We start from the raw sequence: 20831 nt of genomic DNA, 5'->3' as shown, positions 1-20831 counted from the left end.
TTGAAACTCATGTAGCAGTCAAATGCTACCCTTTCCTATTGAAATGGCTGGTGGCAGTTTTACAATGAACTACCATGATTTTTCCCCGACCACGAACACCGATAGCTATAAATCGCGGGAGCCATGTTTTTCAAGATGGCATCTCAGCCCCCTTTGTTTAAACAGGTCCCTGTCTTCTTTTTTCACCATTCCTTTTTGGAAAAGTCCTTCTACAGTTTGTCTCTGCGCGCCAAACCAGGTTTGGTCCCTGTGTTCCTATGCCTTTGGCAGGCTTCAGGGCTGAAGACCACCTCTGGTGCCTGAGTGTCTGGGGTGGGCAGAAAGTGAAGGAGGTTCCCGAAACTCCCTGCGTTTAGTCTCCTAGGAGACCCAAATGCACTCTGGCGTGATTGGCTGGCTGACTTTCCGGCAAGGATAGCCACCTTGCTGGGTGAGTGGCAGCTAGGCTGGAATGAATGGCAGGAAACTAGATATAAAACAAGTCTTTTGGCTTGGAAGGCAGAGTCGACCACTGGAACGAAAGAACCGAAGACGAGCTGGAAGAGGACGGCTGCTGCAACTCCTGGACCGTTGGTTTGCCCGGTGAAGCCTTGCTGCAGGTCCGAAATGCCACTTTCATCTCGACAGAGAAGCCCTTTAAGGACGTTGGTGGGACCAATCAACTCATAAGCCACCTGGACACCATTCTCGGAGCTGGTTGTATTTTCCACAGACTGCTAGAACCTCAAGACCCTGACCTCTGAAGTACAAAAGGATCTTAAAAAAAAAACACTAAAAATAATGGTGCATGCATCTCGGAAGAAAACATTGAATCGTGTGCAGGTGATTACAAAGATTTAAATGGATGCCCAGGAATTCTCATCAATGTAACCAGCAGCTAACCATGCCTCTTCTCAAAATTCTTACGCTTACTCACTATTTCAGAAATATCTAAAGCATTAGTTTTGCAATGCATATTACAGTCTCCACTTAGCATGGTTAGATGTAAGGTTGATGACCTGCAACTAACGTTTGTGATGTCGCTTTACAATTGTGCACACTCATTCACTTTTCCCTCCCTCCAAAACCATGATTATTGAATGTGGGTTCACTAAGCCAACATTTTGTAAATCATCTCTTTGTTGCCCCCTTTACTATTTACTAAGGCCTCTTATTCCTTTCCCTGTGGATCATTTTCTTCATTTATGGTATCCTGCCATCTCTGCGTACGCCATCAGAACTCTACCAGCTGTCTTTCCTTTACATTTTCATTTGTTCTACACATCTAATGTGTTTCCCCTTTGCATAGTGAGTGTTCTACCTGCTCTTTTTACTTTGGATCTTGCTCTCCGTCCTGTGCACGCCTTGCACCACATTACTAGAAACTCAACCTAATGCATACCATGCATTACTTACAGTCAAACAGCATTTTACAAAATTCCAGAAGCTTGAATACCTCCATCATACCACATATTTAATGCTCTCCTATTTCAAAACAATATTGTTTTCTTGGTCATTGTTTCTGCATGTAAACTACCCAACTCATACATCCCCATCGGACCATTTAAAACTACACTGTGCTAAACTTTCTATCTAAAAACATACTGAAATATGAAAATAATTTACATGTGTTTACGTTTCGGCACTTCATCTAAGATATATTCAATTGTTAAGGACAGCTAAATTTTTCGATCACATTGAGGCAAACCATGTATTTTTCCATTTGGTTACCTCATGTTTCTATGGTACTCTGGTCCTGGATCTGTAATAATAATTAAAAAAAAACACATGCATTAGTTATTAGATTAAACAAAAGATCATAAATACAAATATAACAGTTGCATTAAAAGGATAATCGGTCAGATTATTTGACTTGCTGCATCGCCCATCCATAAATCCTATTTTCCAGAGCCTTGGAGCCAATAATGGCAGCAGAAATCACCAGTAAACTAACATGTAAAAACGAACATGTAAATCAGAGAACAGACAAATATGTAAACATATTAGCTCGCAGAGAACTGCATGAGCAATCACAAGACCTGGCTCAATTAGATAATTCCTGAAGGACGTTCAGTGCCTGATGATGCACATTTTAAGGGTAAAATCTTACATTTTTTAAGTCCGAAGGACAAATGTAAACTAAGAAGCCTTCTGCCAAGAGATTCTCAAATGATGAACAGATGAGTAATTTACAGATCACAAGAGTGTAGTGGATGAACAAAGTCTATGCCCTTACTCTGCAGCTCCTGACCCGACAGGGAGTGATCTTAGAACTGGATAGGATTGGCACCCTTCAAACAGGACAGCTCTAGCGCAACAATGCCATTATAAACTGGGAGTTCCGTGCTGAAATTGGCAAGAACTCATTCTACACTTTAATGCAGAAAGGAATAGCACATGATTTTGATCAGAGCACACCAATATAAATCCCAGAATTACTGGAACCAAAAAAGAGATCTTCAAATACAGTCTGCAATCATTAACTGTGCAGTACTGCTCAGCAGCGATCCCAGACAATGGAAGGTACAGCATCAATTCAATTGCAGAAGCTTAGGCCTTATGTTCATTATCAATGATGCTGAACTTCTATTCAGCCTTTAATATTGAAGTGCGCAAATCAAGGATCTACTACTGATTTGAATGGCATGACTATGTGTGATTTTGATGAGAAAAAAGGTCATTAAGAATCATCAGAACCTGAAAATCCAAAGTCCACGGAGCAAAAAGACCAGTGAGTCATTGGTAAGCAGTATAGACAAGTTGCAGATTCCCCAGCAGAGATCAAGTAGAGAATTGCCTATTTATTAATTTATTGTTACAAAAGTAACGGTTCCCAACAACTATGAAGTAAAAAAATAAAAAGAAAACATACACACCAAATGGGTATTGTGTGCCTGGAAATGATGGGAGATGTTCAAAGGTTCGTCTTGTCAACATCATTTTATACTGACCTCTGACTCAGTCCCACTTCTGTGTCTCCCATCCACTTTTACTGGTGTAGAAGGGGCCTCACCATTCACACCTTCTCCGCTGTCAGACATCAATCTTTTCTGTTCCTTACTTTTGCTCTCTACTTTTGTTACTCTGAACCTGGATATAAAAAAAAGGATTCTTCACCCATTCAGTTAACAGCATCACATTACTAACCCGTAATTGTTAATAACAAATACAAACAAAAATATGACATAATTAAGGAGAAGGTCTATATTCGATAACAGTAAATGGAATAAAGCCCATTTGCAGCCAAAAGGTGAATGTTTTCTTCACTGGAGACAACATATAAAAGCCATTGATCGCAAAAAAATATACATGTCCGTTTGGAGTTCCTTTGCCTATGGATTGACGTTTTTATAAAAACATAGCCCATTGCAATGGTAAGTGGCAAAGTGGGGTATTTAAATACTTCTTTTCTGGTGCCTAACCAAAACAGGAGTGAACACACAATCTACTCCACTTGTGGTGTGGATGACCTTAGTCCCTTATATTTGATGAAATCATAGTAACCCTGCCTTTGTTTATGCATTGCAAGAACATAAAACATATCCAAATACAGTTCTCCAGTGTTGCTATTGTTCAGATTCACATTTCCTTTAGATTCCCCTTCACCAGGTAGGTTTAACATAGCAAATAAAAGGACACGTCACTTCTACGTGCAGCCTGTCCTGCTCTATGGCAGAGCTAAAAACTCCTCTTTTAATAACCTTTTTTTTTATTTTAGAACATTTTTGATTTAAATACACTTTCCTTTTATAGAGCGCCCCCCCATGGCTCCCTTGTTCCCCGATCTAATGCAACCCCCTCTAAAACCATTACCCCACAAGTCCCATGCACGGTTTGAGGAGCAATGGCTAAAATACCACTAAAATATGGTCTCCATGATAAGGGGGTTTTGCGCATACAGGGCTAAGCCGCCCATCCACCTTTTTGCTGGACATTTTCACTGCAACCATTGACATAGGAAAGCCTTAGCTCCACCCTTGGTGGCCCTATTCCTTTATACTCCTTCATACTGAGATTCCTAACAGTATGGAATCAGCCAAGAACCCAAAGAGCCTCTAAGTATCTGCTGAAGAACTATATGTATGGGTAACATGTTTACTAATCAGCATTGTATATTTCATATACTCAGGTGCTTTAGATCGATAAAACGAGCAGTGCACCACGCCACCTTGTAATGGCAAAAAAGGGGGTGGTGAGCCTCGTCTGCAAAAGGTCTTCAGAACAGACTATCCACAATTCTCTTCCTAACTCATATGGTCATCAAGGAAGAAGCGTTTTGTAAAAGTATGCAGCACAGCCCAACTTGCTGCACTTCAAATCTATCCAAGTGAGTACCTGAAAGCAAAGTCGCTGTTGCCATTGGACTTGTCGAGTGGGCTCTGAGACAACCCTCAGCATGACTATTGGCTTTCTTGAGTTTTATGCAAGCAGCAACCTATCTTGCCAAAACATGCTTCACAATAGTTTCGCCTTGAATCTGGCCCAATGGCAATGAACTGTTGCAAAGATGTTCTGATGCTCTTAGTTCTGTCCAAGTAGTATTTAATTTCTTTCTTCATATGAAGTTTGTAAAGAAGCCTCTCTCCCTGAAGACGCGCTGGCAAAGATTGTGGGTCAAAGGGGGGGGGTCAAAGGGGGTGGGCACCCCTGATTTTGGACAATGTCAATTTACAAGACAGGAATGTTCACCAATACGATGACATCTATGAACATGCTTTTCCAGAAAGCATACCTGAGGACAGTCGGATGCGCAGGGTCAATCAGCCTCCCACCAGCTTTGCCAACACGTTGCTAAGCTCACATATAGGTGGAGGTTGGGACCTTTCTTACCAGAGGGAATGACGATTCCCTGTGAATAGAAAGTCGGCGAGTCTGAGTTCTTTACACATCTTGTAATTACAGCCAGGTGCACTGATACTGAGGCACGTACTTTAAGGGTTTTCCTCAGCCCAGTGTCCTGGGCCAGAGAAAGCTGCCCACAACTAGGTACGGTGTTTCCCTAAAGCCACCCGACTCTCAAAGTTATGTTCATCTGCTTTTATACTGTGCCAAATCACCACCAAAGTGATTTCAGAGTGCTTAGGCTTGTCTTTAGAGCTGCGTACTGTGACCCTGCGAGGTATTCTTCAAACCAAAGTTTGCTGAAAGAGAGAAAGTGAGTGAGGGGAATATAAGAGGATGGAAAAGCTGGAAAGGAATGCTACGTGAGTACGTGAGTGAGGGATGAATCTGAAGTATGTTTTGTGATAGCCTGGGTGCATGTCACACTTGTTAGGTGGACCGAAGGTCTGCAAAATCGCAAATGGTGGATACATTCTAAAGAGTTGCAGTAACTCGGTTGGGTTGACAAGTTTCTGTTATGAGAATTATGAATTAGTACGTAAAGTAAATCTTGGATCCATGATGGGTTTGAGAGTGGTATGTGGCAATCCTGGAAGCTTGGTGGCTTATTTGGTTGGCCATCTTTAGATGTTGTAACACGGGTCAAACCTCTTTCATTCTGTGACTGCCAAGCCTGAGCCAAGAGTGCTTTAGATAAGAAGAAAATGTGTATAAAGGCAAATGTTGCTAAAAGACGGTAAGGGAACAAACAAGTATGGTATAATTGAGGAATGCCAGGCACCCAGATGTCAAAAAGACTATTATTAAGAGTTTGTTCTGTGTCATGTCCTCTTAGTCTAGGTCAGTTCTTGATGAGAGAGGTAATTGCTTACTAGGGACTAGGCAATCAGAGTATCGGAATACATAGCCATATATGGTGAGACAAAATAGCCTGAGCGACCAGTGCAGCCTGTGTTAATTATACTGTATGAAAGGCGCAGGTAGATGTGCAAACAGGATGAGCAGGGAGAGAACACGAAAAGTCTGTACTTCTGTTTGTAGTGACAGTCTAGCAGCCTTCTGTTATGTTACTATGTTTTGACTGTTACCATAAATCTACAGGACGCTTTGTTGCTTGTACACCATGTGTTACACCACCATAAGGGCACCTCAAAGGACTGAAGGGCTGGGGTAAAGTTTAAGGTGGTGTTAGGAGAGCTTTCCTAAAGTTCCACTTGGAGGTAAGACTTCAGAAAGCGATCCCAAAGAGTCACTGTTAGATACTTAGCACAATAAAACAACACACAAATGGATACTTTTCAATACTTTCAAAGGGTCACTTCTTAGTTGGTAGTTGCTGAACGCATACAATTGTTACAGGATTATCAGTAATAGCGCACACCCACAAAGTAATAGAGTAATTGTAGTTAGTCTGCACACACACATATACAAGATAGTGATTTTTGGGAAGGAAAATAGTTTGTTAGTGTTATCCTAGCAGAGCTTCAGGTTCTATAGGACGTTTCGGCACATGTTTTTCAAAGTCCAAAACGCAACCCTAACTAAAAGTTCAGACATTCTTAAATTCTTGAAAAGCAGCAGAGGTCAAAGTTCCTGTGGATACTTTCTAGTCTCTAGGTAAGAAGATACAAGAAGGGTTAACCAACGTTGGAGACCCTTTTCAAGGACTTGCTAAAGGGACACAAGCAGCGGCTTGGGTCAGAGGTAAGAGAGGGTTGCCCTAGACATATATGCGTTCACTCCAATGCTCTGGAGCAACTTCCTGGAATCAGGTAAGCAATACTTTTTTCAACGCAGTACCTTAGGCTAGAAGAACATTTTCCTGGTGGAGGCTCAGCCATGTTGCAGCTCTTGACCCGACTTCCGGATTCCTTTGTTGGATGACTGAAGGCAGGACAATGTATGGGATCTCTCAGAAGCAGTCTCGAGGGAGGATCTCTGGCACGACTTTTAGCAACTTCTCTTGTCACTCTGCGGTTTTGTCGCCTTTTCTGCAGCACCAGCAAAGGACGTGATTCGCCCGGTCCATATTCTTCGCTTTTTGCAGTCCCTCACTCAGATGAGGGTGTCTGGGTGAGTTGGATTGGATCCCTGGAGTGTCCTTGAGGGCTCAGCAAAGATTTGGGCAGATTCAGCCTTTACATGACGATGCACTCAAAATGGGCAGCAGGTCCCCTGGTATTGGGGTTCAGCAGCTCTGGAAACTCAAAGGACCGCACAAGATGGCTCAAATCAAAGTTCGGCTTGGGACTGGTTTTTCTCACCAGTACAAATGAAGGAGTCGTCCAATTCGGAGCTCCGTCACGCAGAAAATGGGGTCAGGACAGCAGTGGTCGCTTCACAGTGTTGCAAAGGGTCTGCAGGCGTCTCTGGTCGTCTTCTTCGGTTATTTCAGGTTTCAGTGGTCAACTTGCTTTTCACTCCAGGAGCCACAACTTTTATACAGTTTCAGCAAACACACCTCTGCAATCTCTCTCAGCAATTTAAAGAAAGGGGTGTTTGCCTGTCCAATCGGGACAGCCAGACCACCCCCCTCCCCAGTGGGAGCTGGTTCTACTCAGGCAGACAAAAGACATGGGGTGGAAAACTCCTCCCCCTCTTCCTGCCTGCCCAGACACTCTGGAGCCTAGGCGGGGACACACAAGGGTTCCTGCCAAAGGCAAAACGTACACACAGGCCTCCCCCTCCCACAATGGTAGAAGGGCTAACAAAGAACAACCACGCTAGTTATGGCGAAAAAAGAAGGGAGACCCCAAGTTGGTACTTTGGTGCCCCTATTGTGCATTACCAAGGCTATGGATATAGCCTGCAGTATACAAATTACTCAATAGTTGGTAGAACATGTGCACTGCCATCAGCCATAACTAGGAGGTTGTTTATGTGTCTGAAAAGCCACAGGAGAAGAGAGATGGGGGATGCCAGGTATTCCCGTTTTAGGCAAGATTGTATGCAGTACCCTTAGGGTGCACTACAAGAACCTTGACCTCCTGGCAATAGGAACTCAACCTTTGGTATAAGTCTGTACTACACAGGTTGGTAGTGTGGTTGAGCAGCCAGGCTTATCTCAAGAGGTGTCTATGTGAGCTGTAGGGGAGTTACACAGATTCAAAGTGACAAGTATTCAAATAAACACTTACACACAAGGTTTCTTGAATAAACAATTATTAATGTATCAGTCAGTTAGAATATGCCTTCTCCAGAAGGAAGCAATAGAACAGTAACACGCAAATCCACTTCAAAACACACACTCTTAATATTCTTAAATCAGTAAAGACCCTTTTGGGATGGCCCACAGTCACAACCTAAACCCTCAGGTGACTTCAATAGCTAGGGTGCTGGGGACATTAATATCTTACTGTTGCATTTACAACACTCTTAGAAATTGGTAAAAGGAAAAGGTTATTAGAACAAATAAGAGACCACACATATTCTTAAGCAGGAACATACTTGTTGTTCCCCTAAGCAGAGTCAATCAGGATAACAGGCTAAGCCAAAGTAAATGGGCAAAAGACTTATATGGGCTGAAGCACTTCTGGTAGGTAAGTAGAAAAGTCTTTGCACAATGTTTTAGAAGTCTTTGAAGAAAAGAATGAATCAATGTAGGGCGACAAGCTGTTTAGACTTGTGAGTAGTAGAAGATCCAAGCAACTCTACAATGAGAGGTAAGTTGTCTCTGACTTTACAGTACTTTTGTATTGAAGAAAAAGTGCAGCAGATGACTCCTGTTCCTGTGCAGCTCTGCAGATCTCACTATTCCTGTCCCTTAGTCGCGGGGACAAGAGGGGGGACTTCTGGGGACTCCTGCACTGCAATGGGACGGTCACTACTCACAACCGGCAATCTTTCCAACAAGTGGCACTTCGGTGTCTCAGCTCCTTACGAATACTGCAAATAGCAACACTGTGGTTTATGGCTGTCGAGATGGACTTTCCTTGCTTCTGGGGTCCCGCACTCTGTTGAGGGGGCTCAGGCTCAGTCAGTCCTGCTTCCTGGGAGCCCAGAACATTTTCCTGGAGCTCTTGGCCAACTTAAAAGCAACGCACACAATCTGCTGTTTTTTTCCCTGGCGTTTCGGTTTACAGCAGTAACTCTGTGGAAATGCAACCAGCTCCAAGAGAATGTCCAGGTGGCTTACTTTGGAGTTGATTGGTCCCACCAACTCAAGGGGAGAAGTCGTCCTTGCAGAGGCTTGTCTGTCGATATGAATCTGGAGTTTCAGCACAGCAGCAGTGCTTCACCGGGTGAAGCAGCGGTCCAGGAGTTGCAGCAGACGTCCTCTTCGGTTCCTTCGTTCGGTGGTCTACTCTGCCTTCCAAGCCAAAAGCCTTGCCTTTTATTCAGTTCTGAAAGAGGCAGGTTCTCTTAAAAAAAAGAAAAAGGCTATGATGTTATGACCTATACTCGTAGGGAGTGCAAAAAAACGGATAATTCAAGAACTAAGAACAGGGTACAATATGAAGATAGATATTCAGATGAAAGGTCTGTTCAAGGTGAAGGGTTTTCTGTAGTGAATGAAGCCAGGGCATGTTTTAAAGATATGCAAGAATAGAGAACCCTGGCCTCTTCTCTGAGAGAGTCAATAGAAATGCTAAAATCAACCCAAAAAACAATTTAGCCAAGAATCTTTCTTCCAGCTCGTATCCTGGAATACCAGGGGACAAACAGTTATTAAAAAATGAGGAAGATTTCATTAAGTTGAAAGAGTTTGATTTTATTATGCTGCAGGAAACCTGGTCCATAAGTCATTTATATCTAGATGGATATACTATAATGGGATTACCAGCTAAAAAAGGACGCTTAGGCAGACCAAGTGGCGGGCACATGATTGCATACAAAACAGAGGCCAACATAGTTTTCGAAATCTGTACTATGGTGCTAGATTGTGCGATAATAGCTGGTTTCGATTTATGTTCCAAAGACTCTAGACTTCATATTTTACCATGTAATATATACTGGAAGGACTGCACTAAGCAAAATGAACAATTGGATGACTTGTTTGAAAATCTACATGCAGTGTTTGATAATTGGCTGGAAATTCATCCGTTTGGCTTTATTGTATTGGGTGGAGATTTGAATGCAGATTGTGAAGTATCTGAACAAGAACAATTGGTGCACAGCATGGGTTTGCATACTATTCAGGAGAGAAAAACCAGAGGTAGTCAATGGCTCAACTTTGCCAAAAGTAGGAACCTGATGTTAGTTTTTAATAATAAGCCCACTTGGCATGCCCTGGGTAAGAGCTCCATACTTTACTATATTTTCACTAGTGCTCAAGAAATACTGAGATGTAATAATCTAGTTGTCATACCCTCTGCACGCAGTGATCAGGCAATGTTATCTATAGATCTTCCATGGATAAAAACTCAAGACAATGATGTATACTTCCCCATTCAGATAATTACTGGGAATAATGATAAGTGTGTAAGGTGGTCTCAACACAACGTAAAGATATTCAATGGCATGCTGTCACAAGAGTATGCATATTCCTCATATGAATTGAAATATGCCAATTATTCTGTAGAAATGTACGCTGAATATATAGAAGGTACCTTAGATCGATGCAAAGTCCTGAATAACGCTTCACAACGTGAACAAAAAAAAAATTCCTTTAGTGAAGCAGTGAAAATAAAGAAAAAGGCGCTTAGGCATGCTATCAGAAAAATACAAAAGGTTTCAGGGATGTCGATTGAGGGAATAGCGAAGATCAAGGTATGTAAACAGAACTATAAAAATTGGCATAAAAGCATCAAGGCCGATATTAGTCAAGATGATGGTGAACAAATGCTGAAAGCCAGGAATACATTTAATCCACATAAATATTGGGCCATTACTAACAAAGACAAAAGTGTTCAGCATCAGTTGCAAATGAACCCAATTGATGCTAGCACATGGCAGGGGCATTTCAGTTTAATATACACTAACTCTACTGTGTCTTGGAACAATGACAAGGGGAATAATTGTTGGCGCCTGGATATCACAGAATTAAATATTCTGAACTATATTAAAAAATGTAAGAGCACTTCTACCCCAGGACTGAATTTGCTGTCATTTGCTAATATGAAGAGTGACCCACTTATATGGGCAAAACTAATGACAGTACTGTTTCAGGACATATGTCATAAAAAAAAATACCAGAATCATGGAAAATGTCTTATGTCTTACTGATATTTAAAAAAGGGGATAGGATGTGTCCGCACAATTATAGACCTATTACCCTTCTGGATGTCGAATCTAAAATATTCACGGCCATTGTGTTAGAAAAACTAACTAGATGGATTAATGTAAAGGCGGTATTAGATGTGAGACAGATTGGGTTCAGACGAAGCATTGGTACAGATGCGGGGGGTCTCTTACTACACCATTTGTTGAACTCAGTGAAAGATAAAAGGTCTGAGAATCTGTACGTAGCATCAATGAACCCGACGTCAGCCTTTGACCTAGTGGATAGACCTACATTGTGCAAAGCCTGAGTGTAACTGGGGATTGATAATGGATTACTAAATATTATCATCAATCTATACTCACACAGTGATGAGGGTCAAACTAAATGACAAGGGATTATCAACTGACATCATAAAGACCTCAAATGGACTAAAACAAGGCTGCAGGCTTGCAGCCACTTTATTTAACCTAGATGTGACTGAAGCTGGGAAAAATGAAATCTTCGTGGGCTAATTGGTCTAAAGATAGGTGGTCTTACGATACGTTGGATCACCTATGCTGATTATTTTCTGTTAATAGATGGCTCCAAAATAGGACTGCAAAGACTAATAAATGCCTTCGGCGAATACATCTCAAAACGAAAACTAAAAATCAACCCAAGTAAAAGTCATTTTTCATGTAGGGTGCAAGAAGGAGAAGTACCCATGGCATTGTGGTGTTATGGAAATAAAAAGTCAAACGCTATTAAGATTCTTGAGTTATGTTGTACATAAATCCTATTCTTTTATTTATTTTTTATTTTATTCAGATTTATAGAGCGCACGTCAGCCCGGAGGCATCGTGGCGCTTGTTACAGACAATATCTTACATAGGATACAGTAATTACATAGAATACAGAATTTACAGTGGATATGTATACATTAGCAATGTCGACTAAGATACTAAAAAAAACATTGTTACTGAAAGCAAAAAAAAAAGAAGCTCTGTTCCAAATTAAAGCCAGAGAAAGAAGGTTCGAAAAATTCACCATAGCACCCTGCATACAATTCCACAGGCTAAAAATTATCCCATTACTAATTTATGGGATAGAATTCCTACAAGATTCTATTGTCAACTTTTTGAAACAGGTGGAAGCTACAATATGGCGCAAAATCCTATTCATTATACCAACTTGCGGACCATTTGAGACGATCCGGTATGAGTTGGGCTTAACCTCTTTGGCCTGCATCATGAAGATTAAAAAACTTGCTCTGATGAGAAAATGTCTTACGGCAAAAAACTATTCCTTTTACTATTATATGCACGTAGATAAGAAGAGCAAATTTATGATGGCCCTAAATGAGTCATGTCTCAAGACGCTGGTAGGCGTGGGAATGTCGTTTCAAACACTGATAAGCAAACCAACAAAAGTAAAAGAAACAGTAAAAGCGTTTGATTGGTTAGAGAACAATATCATACTGTTGAATTCGAAATTATATGCACAGGTGGTATCCTTTTGGAAATGGTGCCCAAAGCCAGAGAATTATCTGTTAAAATACCCCTCCAAGTCGTTTAGAAACAGGATGATGCACTTTTGTTTTAATGTTATGAACTGTAATTAAATATTAGTAATTAGAGGCATAAATGCTTTGGGCTTTACTGGATGTAGATTTTGCAAAGACGCCGAGATGAAAATATCACTGTTACATCTACTGTTGGTGTGTACCAATCTAAATGTCTCAAGAATTGAATACTTCTCCAGGTTTGTAAGGGACACTTTGTATGTCAATAGAGAGAAATTATGGCACGATATGCTACATGGTAGCTCTCTAGCACTGAATTTGAAAGTGCTCTCATTTTTAAGTACCAGAATGAACTATAGGATGGGGTAATTGTTCAGTTGGATTTTAATTAGTACTCACTAGAATTAAAAAAGAAGTATGCCAAAGAGGAAATGAACGATTTGAAAAATAATTGGCACCATGAAAGCATGGAAATAAGATTGAATGTTTTATTCTATTTTAGTAAAGATTTGTATGCATAGTATGATTTCCCAAAGTTTTAGAGGTTAGAAGTATGTGAATTTATGTGTAAATATCAGTGGCTGTAAAAAGGCAAACATTTGTAAGCAAATATTTGAAATTTTGTATGAAAATGTTGTAAATGGTAAAAGGTTTATATAAACCAAACAATAAAAGGATAATAATAATTTATTCAGTTCTCTCTCATTCATTCCAGCCTAGCTGTCAGTCACCCAGCAAGGTGGCAGTCCTTGCCGGACAGTCAGCCGGCCAATCATCACAGAGTGCATTTTTGTCTCCTAGGAGACTAAGCACAGTGAGTTTCGGGCACCTCCCTCACTTCCTGCCCACCCCAGACACCCTGGAACCAGAGGCGGGCTTCACTTGTAAATCCCACCAAAGGCAAAGCGAAGAAAGGGACCAAATCTAGTTTGGCGCGCAGAGTAAATCTCAAGAAGGCCCTTTCCACAAAGAAATGACAAAAAAAGAAGACAGCGGCCATTTTGACAAAAATGGCACCCTTGGGTGCTTCACTGCAGCTGCGAACGCAGCCCGCGGTAAATGCACACCACGGTAGTTACAAGTAAACCACTGCCACCAGCCATTCATCAAGGAAAGGGTAACAAAAATGTTACATGAGAAGCTAGACAAAGGGGATACTAAGTAACCCCTCCAGCACCCTATTGTAAGATAGTGTGTGCTGGGTCTAGAAAGTTACAAATTTAAGTAAGACATGCATTACTTACCGTAAAAGCATTTCTGATGGTTGTATCTGCTGAGAGTCACATGCTGTGATATGGTCCGACATCCAGTGGTAACCGCAGAGTATTGCATCTTGTCTTTCGAGAATCCAAATGGGGACGGCGACATGGGAGTGCCTGTAACACTATCCCTACGTGACACGTAGTGTACCCAAGATCCCTCATGCGTCGAGGTCCCTTCGATTGTATTTTTTCTGCCGAGAGGGAGCCTTACGACTATCATGAGTGAGTACAGAAAGAGAGAAAGTGTTAAGATGTCTATGTTCCTTCCATCCGAGCAGGGAGGAAGGGTGGGCGCATGTGAATCTAAGCAGATACAACCATCAGAAAAGTTTTTTACGGTAAGTAATGCATGTCTTTTGATGTTTGTTAATCTGCTTAGAATCGCATGCTGTGAATAGACTAGCGAGCAGTACCCGGAGTTGGAGGTGGGTTGTGAGAAGGAACAGTAGTGAAAATATGTCTTAGTACTGCCTGTCCCACCTGAGAATCAGACCTAGAATGAGCGTCTAGGCAATAGTGTTTTGTAAAGGTGTGTACAGAACTCCAGGTTGCCGCTTTGCAAATGGATTCAAGGGGAACATTTGCAATGAATGCTATGGACGCCCCAGTGCCTCGAGTGGAATGTGCTGTAGGCTTGAAGGGCAGCTCTCTCTTAGCAAGACTGTAGCAGAGTGTGATGCATTTGACAATCCACTTAGAGATAGTGGATTTGGAGACTGCGTCTCCTTCTCTTCCTGCCGCCACTGAAACGAAAAACTGATAAGTCTTTCTAAGTGGTCGAGCTCTTTCCATGTAGAACATGACAGCTCTGCGTACATCCACTGTGTGCAGGGTTCTTTCTCCCAGGCTACACCTCAGGGTGTAGGAAGTGTGTGTGAGGCACCCCAAAACAATATCTACTTGCTCAATCTAAGGAAGGGTTATGAAGTGTATTTGTATTGTTGCATATTGCCCTTTTTAAAGAAGGCTTATTTAAAACTGACCGTTAAATAAATAAATAATTATTTTACTAGAAAACAATGAGTGCAAGTGTTATTTGGAACTTGTAATTGTGAATCTCAGTGTTACATCTCTACAGCTCACATTTACCCCTCTTCAGATAAGCTGGCTGCTCAGTCTCTCTACCAACTTGTGTAGTACTGACCTATATCAATAGGTGGTTTACCTATTACCAAGAGGACATGGCTGGTGTAGTCTACCGCAGGGTTACTGCATCCAATCTTGTCAAACAGGGTGGCACGTAGTGCGTTTTAAAGACACTTGAGCCTGGTCTTCGTTATCTTGCTGCCCCTTATGTAAGGAAGGCATGGTATCAAACTGTAAGACAGCCACAAGTGATCACAGTTCAAGGGTGCTTATTGAAGTTCAATTGGGTTTGAAAAACACCTATCTAATCCTATATCTAAATATGGGAGCAAGCTACGACCAAACAATAACGCAGTCCTAGTGAAGTCTGTCAAAATAAAAGGGCCTATACTAATTAACCTATTGACAATCGTTACATCTAAATACAAATTGTTTGTGTATTTTTTTTATACAAAAGAAAAGTGTTCAATAAATGATATGTCAGGCTATTCAAGCCGTTGGCTTCCCTTCCCCATGTTTTCAGCACGAGACAAGGCGGCACACTCGAGTTTAGCACACACTCTGGCTTCACTAGCACAAGGATGCAGTTCAAAACCTCAATCAACATCAGGGCCTTCAGTGCTAAAGACTCTTTGCCATTCAAAGTCTCTCATTTTAGAGGGCCGGATACAACACGACAAACATTAAAGTTCCTTTCTTCTTAGGATTGCACATACACAACTTCTCGGGTGGTTTACTGTTCACCCCGGGTCCCTCTGCGCCGGGCTCACACCAAGTGTATCTACTTCCGCAAAATCAAAGACTTTTGACTATGTGCAGGATTTTTCTTGACCCGTCCTAGGACCACTTTGATTCACGATTGCTCTTTCTCTTCTTGATATAACCTTTTTCTCAATTTCACTTTTGCCACTTTTCAGCTTAGAGACCTTCGATTGAGCACCCCCGCAGTGTAAGACCACTCTGTCACAGGTATTGTATCTTGCTTTTAAAGTTCAATCACTCATCAGCAGTTCAACTTTACCTGTGTCTCTTATCAAATGTGCCTTAACAGTGTTCGTTCCAGTGCTTGCCATACAATGTTGCTGCTTGCAACCTTTGTTTCAACACAGACCGGTCTTGTATCGGTCTTTCCAACTCACCGACTGTGTTGATTTCACGGACGCTGCTTTGTTCTTGGAGCAAAGGACGGTACCACAGTGGCCGACACGTCTACCAGTCTTGATTATTGAAGCGGGAGGGCCCCGGGTACCTCCGACACCCAATGCAAGATTCTTTAGCCTGGTTTCCTGGTCTTATGCTTTCTATTCTTGAGGTTTCAGGAAAGTAACGGTTCCTTGTCAAAAAGGTCAAGGGTACTTCCCTCCTTGCAATCCCCTTCTGTTTTGCCATCTTTCTTCTCTCGTTCAGCTGCTGTCTTGAAACTGCAGTTTTCTCGTGTGCTTTGCCTCGCTCAGAATGCTCTCGCCTTTTATCCATCCATATGGAGAAGGTTAATGGAAGTCAGGTGTGTGTGGTGGTCAGTAATTGCCTGTTGTGAGGGAGAATTTTCATTTTTAGTGTTTAATTCCTCCCACCTTAGAGACCACCAGCTCTTTTGCTGAACTTTGGGACTTTGTACTTTTCGGGTTAACTATCCACTGCAGCGCACCGTCCAAACCTTCAAGGCTCCCTCCTCCTCCGTGGGGCCAACAAAACAGTATTCTCACCGCTCCTTTAAGATGGGCCAGGATCTACAATCTGTGGTACCCCAGCCCAGCTGTATTTCGTACCCGCATTGCTTTGGGCCCCAGGGCTTATGTCTCCCTCTTACCAGCCAGTTCCAGGGGTTGTTCGGTGTTCAGGATCGGCAACAGTCGATGATTGTGAGTCCGCAGGAAGCTTTACTTAGTCAGGCTCCTCAAACCGGGGCTTGCAATACTTTTCAGGGGGATTTCAGGAGCTGGAAGGCCTCCGATCGTTGTGGTGTTGTCATGATCACTGCTTCCAAGGAGTCAGGACCAGCCCAACGTCCTTGGAAGCAGGCCCCTAACCCTGATCCTAGGCACCAGCCGGTCCCCAGAGGGACCCTTTGGACCTTGTCCTGGCGCCGGTGGCACCAGGCTCATCAGAAGCATCGGTCCCGGCACTGGAAGCGCCGGGCTCATCGGTGTGAAGGTGCTTGGGTGGACTTACCTGTGGCAGACCATGCTGCTTACTTACCAGACTCTTAGAAGTCCTCGGTGAACTGGGACTACTTTCTTACCTGGGTGGGGCAGCTCCACTGGATACAGCACTGGAACTCTTCTGGAAGCAGGAACTCTTTTCTTACCTAGGCGGGGCCGTGGAAGGAGACGCCTCATCACTCCTAGGCTATTTAAACCACACCCGATTGATGAAATGTGCTTCGCGTTATTCTGCATCTGCAGCAGAACGCTCACCGAGTCTGTTCCAGATTTTCTTCTTTGGATCCTGAACCTGCAAGAATTATACTTACCATTCCTGTACCCGATCAACATCAGCACCTGCAAAAGACCAGAAACAACAGGTTAGCAGAACGAACTTTAACATGCAGTGTTTACTTACCTGATCCATCGGCAGCGGCCGCGTCTCACGCTGCACCTTCGCCTGCAAAGATAAACAGCATTATCATACTTACTGGCACGCTGTGCATTCCGGCTTCTTCACGCTGCATCTTCACCTGCAAAGATAAACAGCATTATCATACTTACTGGCACGCTGTGCATTCCGGCTTCTTCACGCTGCATCTTCACCTGCAAAGATAAACAGCATTATCATACTTACTGGCACGCTGTGCATTCCGGCTTCTTCACGCTGCATCTTCACCTGCAAAGATAAACAGCATTATCATACTTACTGGCACGCTGTGCATTCCGGCTTCTTCACGCTGCATCTTCACCTACAAAGATAAACAGCAGTGTTACACTTACCGGCACGCGACGAATTCCGGATTTCTTCATTCTGCATCGTCGCCTGCAAAGACAAAGAAAGAGACAGTAAGAGCGCTTGCCATACTTACGCAATTCCAGGCGCTTCACCGCCACGCATAAAAAGACTATAAAGAGTAAAGGTGTCCAGAAACTTACCGGTCGTGCCGACAACGACGGTACCCATCCTCTGAAGTTCAAGAGGCCAACGTTTCACCAGTGAAGGAACTGGCAACGGCACCCTGCACTAGACGCAGATGGAGAGCCCAGCATTCACCTATCTAAGGTGAGCACGTTGACCTGGGAGGGGGGCTCAACAGTCAGGCTGAGAGGAGAGAGATAGGGACATTCACAACCCAGACCTTTAACCCCCATATTATTTCACCTGCAGAAACCTCACCCTTCGAGTCCGACACACAGTGCGGAGAGGTTCGACCCCAGAAGCCAACCGAATCCTGCACATCACGTTTCGTGTTACAGACACCTTCCTGCCAAGACCCGCGCCTCCGTGGGAATCAGGTGAGCGTTACAGAACGCGAAGCCCACCACAAAACTCCTACCCAGGCGCAATGGAAACCTCAGATACTGATCAACTAGCCCAGTTGCTTGGGGAATTAAGAGCAGAAGTACATGCAGCTCGCCAGGAAACGAGCTCTCTAAGAAGAGAACTGATAATTTCTAAGGAGCGAACAGAGGACCTTGCTAGGCAGTTGTTACAAACGCAGGCAGGACAGACACCTTTGCCCGTTCCAGGAGGGAGTTATCCTTCTGCATCAGCTTCAAATCCAGTGCAAATCAATCTGCCCGGTAATGTGCCCTTGACTCCGCCCGAACGCTTTGCTGGTGATCCAAAGAAATTCGCAGTGTTCATCAACCAGTGCCGCCTGCACTTCTTATGTCGACCAGCTGCATTCCCAACAGACCAGGCCAAGGTGGCTTTCGTGCTTTCTTATCTCAGTGGCAGCGCTGCAGATTGGTCGATCCCTTTAGTCACCCAGGATGATCCGGTTTTACACGATTTTCAAGCCTTCCAGTCCAGCATGGAGAAACTGTTCGCAAGACATGCACAAGGGCAGGCCTTGGACAATGAACTTCTCTCATTACGACAGGGTAACCAAGACCTCTTGACTTATATAGCCTCTTTCAATAGACTCATAGTGGAAACACAATGGCCCGAGGACAAGAGAATAACGCTTTTCTACAGAGGCCTGCGTGGAGAGCTCAAGGATGTGCTAGCGCAAGTTGTGAATCCTCCACAAGAATGTTCGGACTATATTGACTTAGTTGTCCAACTGGACCATAGACTACAGAACAGGAAGGCAGACCGTTCCAGATTTGATACCCGAGTGTTTTCTAAACCACAGACCTCGAATAAGGGAGCTGACACTGTGGAACCCATGCAAATAGGGGGCATGAAAGGACCTTTAACCCAGAAAGAGCAGGAAAGAAGAAGGCAGCTGCAATTATGCCTCTATTGCGGTAATTCAGGACACTTTCTTCGGGACTGTCCCGTGAAACCAGCTAAGAAGACTGTGGGAGCCGCGGATACCTGTACCACAAATTCTGAGCAGGGAAACGACCTCGTCCGACAAGAGTAGAGGTCCTCTTGCCGAGCGTTAAGATCTGTCCCGTGACCTCGCATTTCGTGATACCCATGGTCCTCATTAGTCCTGAACGTCCGGATCGTTTGCATGCAATTGAAGCTTACATTGACAGCGGAGCAATCGGTAACTATGTGGACCGTGAAATGGTATCAAGGATGAATCTACCCCTTGTCCCTAAGGCAGTAAAAGACGTCATCACTACTGTGGATGGCACAGAGATAGCCTCCGGACCAGTAACGCATGCCACCCAAGAAGTGACGTTGTTGAGTCACAATGGACACCGGGAGAGAATAGTGTTCGATGTAACCAAGGCCCCTCAGTTCCAGATCATTCTGGGAATCCCTTGGTTAGAGAAGCACAATCCTCAGATTGATTGGCGAGCAAAGACGGTTCAGTTTCCAGAGTGTTCTACCACTTATCCTCGACCTGATGTTTCATGAGCGGCGATCTCTTCTGAGGAGATTCTCAAATTACCTCCTGAATACCAGGAGTTCCAAGACGTCTTCCAGAAGGATCAAGCTAACACTCTACCTCCTCGTAGGTCTTACGACTGTCAAATAGATCTGATACCTGGAACAACTCCTCCTTGCAGCATGATCTATGCCCTCACCGAGCCAGAGAACCTTCACCTCAGACAGTACCTGGACCAATACCTAGCTAACGGGTTTATCCGTCCTTCAAAATCTCCAGCTTCATCGGCTTTGTTCTTCATTCCGAAAAAGGAAGGAGACCTTAGGACTTGCATAGATTACCGCGCCCTGAATCAGATCACTGTTAAAAACAGATACCCGTTACCTTTGATCCCTGAACTCCTGGACCAAGTAAAAGATGCATGTATATACACAAAGCTGGATCTCAGAGGAGCCTACCACTTGGTACGGATCAAAGAGGGCGATGAATGGAAAATGGCCTTCCGCACCAAGTACGGGCTATTTGAATATTAAGTGATGCCCTTTGGACTGTGTAATGCTCCTGCTGCTTTCCAATATTTTATGAACGATGTCCTTAGAGAGCTCATTGACGTGTGTGTAGTTGTCTACATTGACGACATCCTCGTATATTCATCATCTGAAGAAGAACATCAGAGACACGTTAAAAAGGTTCGAGAGATTGCGTCAACATAGTCTTTTTGCTAAGCTTGAGAAATGCGTTTTCAACGCAACAGAAGTCGAGTTCCTGGGATTCATATTGTCACCTAACGGAGTCCATATGGATTCAAAGAAAGTTGATGCAATTATCAAGTGGCCATCACCAACCTCTGTAAAAGGAGTTCAAAGCATGTTAGGATTCGCTAACTTTTACCACAGATTCATTCCTGAATTTTCCCGGATAGTCCAGCCCATCACCGCTCTGTTGAAAAAGAACAAACAATTTGAGTGGTCTTCTGAAGCGGAACAAGCTTTTCAAGACTTAAAAGCTAAATTCATTTCTGCACCTGTTTTAAAACATCCTCGCCCAGAACTTCCTTAC

General features: G+C 43.3%; 1 protein-coding gene across 1 annotated transcript in view; it reads right to left on the bottom strand.

The window, feature by feature from the left end:
• The window catches only part of RELL1 (RELT like 1), a 369210-nt gene that overhangs the window by 84601 nt on the left and 263778 nt on the right, over positions 1-20831 (bottom strand). Inside the window, exons 6-7 of the mRNA XM_069631821.1 lie at positions 2931-3069; positions 1711-1741 (exon numbers count right to left, since the gene is read on the bottom strand). Coding sequence (XP_069487922.1) covers positions 1712-1741; positions 2931-3069 — 169 coding nt within the window. The 3' untranslated portion in view covers position 1711. The remainder of the gene's footprint in view (positions 1-1710; positions 1742-2930; positions 3070-20831) is intronic.

Source organism: Ambystoma mexicanum, chromosome 6q, assembly GCF_040938575.1.
Source record: "Ambystoma mexicanum isolate Mex_15411 chromosome 6q, UKY_AmexF1_1, whole genome shotgun sequence".
Taxonomy (NCBI): Eukaryota; Metazoa; Chordata; class Amphibia; order Caudata; family Ambystomatidae; genus Ambystoma; species Ambystoma mexicanum.
Note: the sequence above shows the minus strand (reverse complement) of the source record. Positions and strands in the feature narration are given on the sequence as shown.